Raw genomic sequence first — 5,358 nt, forward strand, 5'->3', positions numbered from 1 at the left:
GGGTGGGGGGGTGAGAGGAGGGACCGTCCTGTCTGTGCCGGTACCTGCCGCTCAGCGATACTCAGGGCTCCGGGTTCTCCCTGGGGCCGAGGGCACAGAGAGCGGGGTGGGGGGCCCTCCCTGGTGCTCCCGGAGCTGGATGGGACTCAGTCTGGAAGGCCGGAGAGGGGGCTGGGGGGGGGGGGGCGGTCCGCCCGGCTGGGTCAGCCACAGAGCCAGAGGCCCCTGATTTTCAGCTGTGCGTTTGTTGGCTGACTTGCAGACTGACGGCTCCTGGCTCTGCGTGGGCGCCCACTGAGGGCCTGGGTGCGGATGTTCCCAGGATATGAGCCGTCTGTCCTGGGTGGGCTGGAAGGTCGGGAGCAGGGGCGGCACTCCAGAGCTGGGGGGGACTGAGGGTCCCTGGAGAAGGGGGGTGGCAGCGGGTTGGCTGGTCCTTGAGAAGTCAGAGGGGGTTTTCTCCAGGGCACGCGTGTGCCACGGGGGCTGCAGAGATGACAGGGTCCCGGCCGGAGGGGGCTGCACAGGGCGCGGCACCGCAGGGACCCGCGTGGGCCCCGGGGACACGCGGGAGAAGCTGGACAGGTGCCTGCCAGGCGGGGCTCGCCTTCTGGTCTGGGCGGCGGTGTCCGCCGGGCCCCGCGGGGACGGGTTACCTCCTAAACGTAAACCTAAGTTAATTGGGATGAGACTGGCATCTGAAAGGCTGTTCCGTACGTGCACCAGCACACTTTCCCGGTACTAATGGTCACGTGTGACGTGGTGTGGCCAGTGGTCACCTCTGTGGACCGCGCAGGCTTTAGACACGTCTGCTACTGGGAAGGTTCTGCCAGCAGAGGCTGGGGTGGGGACGCACCGGGCGGGGGAGCGGCCGGTGCAAAGGTCCTGAGGTGGCACCGTGAGCTGCTGCCACGGAAGATAGGGCGGTGGTGCGGCCCCACGTGGCCACTGGGTGGAGGCACAGGCCACCCTGGACCCCCACCCTGCCCTCTCCCCACAGCTGCCTGTCCTGTGTCAACGGCTCCTTCCCCTGCCACTGGTGCAAATACCGCCACGTGTGCACGCACAACGCTGCCGACTGCGCCTTTCTGGAGGGCCGCGTCAACGTGTCTGAGGTGAGGCCAGCCCGAGGGGCTCGGGGGTTAGAGGTGGGTAGCCTGGGCGCCGCCTGCAGCCGGGCCTGGGAGAGCTGCCCCCGAGGCCCGTGTCGTCAGGGGCCTTCTCCGAGGCCGTCCTGGCCCCAGGCCAGCCTGTAGCGTCTGTCGCTGGCCTCCCCGTCTGCTCTGTAGTCCCCAGGGAAGGCCCCACGCCCGGGCCTGTGTGTGCGCTGCGGACCAGAGGGGTGCCCACGGCGGGGAGAGGGGGGTTGTCCGCCCCGTGCGGTGAGAGCCTGGGGCGTGGGGTGTCGGGCAGGCGGGGACGCGCGGCGCCCAGAACCCTCGTGGATGAGGGGACCCATCAGACCGACGCACAGGGTGGGCAGCTTGTTCCCGGAGCCGTTCGAGGTGCTGCGTGGTGACTGGCGGTAACTAGGTAGTGGCCGTTCTGGAGCCCGGCAGGGCGCGGACTTATTTTTGAGCAGGCAGCACAGGCCGACGGGGGACTTGGAGGCCAGGGCCCCTGTTTTGCAGTGGACACCGTGCCCGTGGCTGGATGGGGCGTGAGGGTGTGGGCACCGGGGGGCAGAGGAGACGCGGCGCGCCTGGGGCCACTCCCCCCAGAGCCTCCCCGACCAGCCTCCTTCACCCCGGGCCTTTGTCCCCTCCCTAGTGTGACGTTTCAGGTCATGGGACAGGGTGGCAGCCAGGGGCAGCTGGGGGCCTTGGGCACTTGGCGGGAGGGGCGTCTGGGTGAGCAGGAGGTGTGAGAGCCGGGTGGGGGTGTAGCCCACATGAGCTGGGCGCACGTGTCCTGAGGGCACGCAGGGGGCTGGTGAGCGACCCCAGGGTCGGGGACCTCGGGGAGGGCTGTTGTGGGCCGGTCCTGGGGTCCAGGGAGGCTGCCCGGGGAAGGGGCTCCTACAGACCCACCCTCTTCGGCTGTAGCCCCAGGCTTTACGGGGGCTTTTCTACGGAGGGTGCCGCGGACCCAAACTTGGCCAGCCCCGTTGCTCGGAAGGACTTGGGCTCCTCGCCCGCTTCCCATCCCTGCGTGTGGTTTGGATCCGCTGGGGTGGGGCCTCGGGAGCTTGGTGCCACGGAGCAGCATCAGCCAGACCCCAGCCTGACGCGGGCATGGAGCCTACAGCCCGACGCAGGCCCGGGCCTCCGGGGCGGCAGAGACGGTGTCTGCAGAGGGAGGTGTGAGGTGGGGGGGCGATGGGAGCCAAGTCCCGGTGGCTGGGAGGAGCCGGGGCTGCCGGGGGTCCAGGAGGGGCAGCCGGGGCAGGGAGGCAGCAGGAGGGTCCCTGGGCCTGGGCACCCCATCAAACGGCCCGGGAAGTGCTGGTGAGCGTGTGGGTCCCTGAACGTGGACGGTAGCCCTGCGTACATGACCCCGTCACCTCCCTCTCACTGGGCCGGGGGTGGGGGGGTGTCCCTGCAGACCTGGCAGTTCGTGGCCATTCTGCCGGGGTCCGGGCCCCCCCATGCCGCCCGGAGCCCCTGCAGAGCGGGCCCCGGGCCTGCGCCTGCCGTGGGAGCTGCTGCAGGGCTTGGGGATTCGGGCCTGTTTTCAGCATCTCTATTTAAAGCGCAGCTCGCGTCGCTCCCGCGGGGCCTCCTCTCCCCGCCGCTCCTGCCGGCTCTGCTGCAAGGAAGCGGGGCCGTTGCATCAGTTTGTTGCCCAAATGGCGGCCCTGGGGGCCCGGGCTGTTTTTCTGCCCAGCTCTGGCTATTTTTACTCGCTCCCTGGGCCCCCAGCTGCGAGCTCACAGCCCCAGCCGCTCAGCTGCTTCTGCCTCAGGGGCCTTTTCAGCTGTGGGCCAGATGGGGCTCCCGCGGTGGCCGAGCAGTGGGCGTCCTGGAGCGCCGGGCGCGCCACTCGGGCCTGCAGGTGAGAGGCCCCCGGTGTGTGGCTCGGCCTGGCGGGCGCGGGCCCCGGGCCTCCTGCCTCCAGGTCTGCTGGCTGTTTCGGAGATTTGTCTGCAGTGTGGAGGATGGGCCCGGGGTGCCACAGAGGGGGGTCTGGGCCGCAGCAGGGCGCACCGGGCTCGCGCCCAGCCTTTCAGCTGGAGCCTTGTCGTTGCCCAGGACTGTCCGCAGATCCTGCCCTCCACGCAGATCTACGTGCCGGTGGGCGTGGTGAAGCCCATCACCCTGGCCGCCCGCAACCTGCCGCAGCCGCAGTCGGGCCAGCGCGGGTATGAGTGCCTCTTCCACATCCCGGGCGGCCCCGCCCGCGTCACCGCTCTGCGCTTCAACAGCTCCAGCCTGCAGTGCCAGAACTCCTCGGTGAGGCGGGGCGTCTGCGGGAGCCCCCCACCCCGTGCGGGGCCGAGCCGGTCACGCTCACGGCCCCAGGATCCGGTCCCTGCTCAGCACCGGGACGGTGCAGTCACGAGCGCCCGGGGACGGCTCAGAAGGCCCTCTGGGCTTTGCGGGCCGGGGCCACGGCCTTGCGTGCACCCAGGGCGGGGAGTGAGAAGGTCACGGCTGGTGATGTGCCGCGAGCCGCCATCTGGCGGGAGCACATCGCCGACGTGGGAGAGGGCGACTTAGAAAGACAGGGTGGGAAGTGCACGTGTGGTTTTGTGTGGGGTTTGACGTGGCCAAGGCGGCCAGATGGGTGCACGTGCCTGCCTCCCTCGCCCAGGAGGGCCAGAGCCAGGGCGACAGTGCCCAAGCGCCTGGCTCCTCGTAGGTGTGCTGTGCCCAGCCCCAGAAAGCGTCCCCAGGGGCTGGCCCACTGCGCATCCACCAGTGGTGTTGCCTTAGGGCGGGAAGCAGCCACGTTTGGAGTCTGGAACGTGATAGGTCTAGTGATCCTTGCAGAGCCAGAGCCTTCCCTGGCAGAGGGGGCGCTGGTGCTGAGTGGTGGTCCGCAGGCCGGACTCGAGCTCTCCTCTGGCCGGCTCTGGGACTGCTGGGAGGCCTCGGTTTCCCCGTCTGTTCAGGAAGAGTGTCATTCGGAGAGAATCCCAGGGGAGAGGTCTGTGGTCGGAGGTGCGGCCGCCTGCGAATGGCGGTGGCTTCTTGGCCAGCACCCTGTGTGCCCCTGGGGCGGGCAGGGGGTCACAGCAGCCTCCCGGGGCAGGTGGGCCCCTCGGCCAGGCCCTGTGGCCCGCAGCTGGCCCAGGAGGTCCCTGCCCCTTCCCTCTCTCCTCCCTGGGCCACGCCTTCCACCTGCGTCTCTGGGTCTGTGGCCTGTCTCTTTCCACCCTCCCCTCCGCTCCCGCCTCCCGTCGGTGCCTCCCTGCCCCATTTCCCTGCCGTGCCCCAGCCCCTGGCCCCTCCATCCTGCACTCCCCCAGCCCCCTGGCCCACATTTGTCTTTCCGGTGCCTGTGTTGAATGGGAAAAGGGAGTACCAGGGAATTTGATAGGATCCAATTAAATTCCTGCAGATAAAATAATGATGAATTGCTCTGGGATGGAGTGGAGGCCCTCAGCTGCAGAAAGTGGGACACAGCTGGGAGCGCGGGGCCTGGGCTCCCGGGGGAGGGGTATTGTCCCTGAGCCCAGCCCAGCCTGGGGGGCGGCGGGGGCAGAGCCTCACCTGGGGCTTCCTGCTGGCCTGTGCCCAGCGCTCGGGGGCGCGCGTCTTATACCTCAGGCCAGGTCCAGCGTAGGGATTACTGAGTCCCCTCAGCAGACAAAGAAACGGGTTGGTAGAGAGTCGCTGATGCCTGGGCAGGGGGGCCAGTGGGGAGGTTCTGGTTTCCTGGTGGGGCCGACCACAGGGGAAGGGGGGTCGCCCTGGAGTGGGCGCCTCGTGCGGCTGCTGGGGACAGGGGCTTGGCTGGAGAGCATGGGTCTGGCCACCCAGAAAAAAGCCCCGTGTGTGTGTGTGTATGTGTGTGTGTGTGTGGAGGTGGCTGGAGAGCTGGGTGTGACGGCTTAGCCCTCTCTGCTGGCTGGTAGGCGGGTGGCTTTGTGGGAGCCCCCAGGCTCTGCCCTGCCAAGCCCGCCCCCAGGGGCCAGGCTCAGAGGTGGCCGGGAGGGGCATGTAGGCCCTGACTCAGTGCCATGGGCAGTGGCCCGCGACCTCACCGCTGCCCACTGCCCACAGTATTCCTATGAGGGCAATGACGTCAGCGACCTGCCCGTGAACCTGTCGGTGGTGTGGAATGGCAACTTCGTCATCGACAACCCTCAGAACATCCAGGGTGAGCTGGGCCCGGCGCCTCGGAGGGCGGGGGCCAGGGGGGCCAGGAGGCTGAGGGGGGGGCCAGGAGGCTGAGGGCGGGGGGCTGGGGTGG

General features: G+C 69.1%; 1 protein-coding gene across 1 annotated transcript in view; it reads left to right on the forward strand.

Moving 5' to 3' along the window:
* Positions 1-5,358, forward strand: part of PLXNA1 (plexin A1) — a gene marked incomplete at its 5' end in the record, with an annotated part of 36,880 nt that overhangs the window by 15,213 nt on the left and 16,309 nt on the right. The window contains 3 exons of the mRNA XM_077780818.1: positions 1,001-1,115; positions 3,192-3,392; positions 5,169-5,265. Of these exons, the coding sequence (XP_077636944.1) occupies positions 1,001-1,115; positions 3,192-3,392; positions 5,169-5,265 (413 nt within the window). The remainder of the gene's footprint in view (positions 1-1,000; positions 1,116-3,191; positions 3,393-5,168; positions 5,266-5,358) is intronic.

This window comes from Crocuta crocuta, unplaced genomic scaffold (assembly GCF_008692635.1).
Source record: "Crocuta crocuta isolate KB4526 unplaced genomic scaffold, BGI_CrCroc_1.0 scaffold299, whole genome shotgun sequence".
NCBI classification, from domain to species: Eukaryota; Metazoa; Chordata; class Mammalia; order Carnivora; family Hyaenidae; genus Crocuta; species Crocuta crocuta.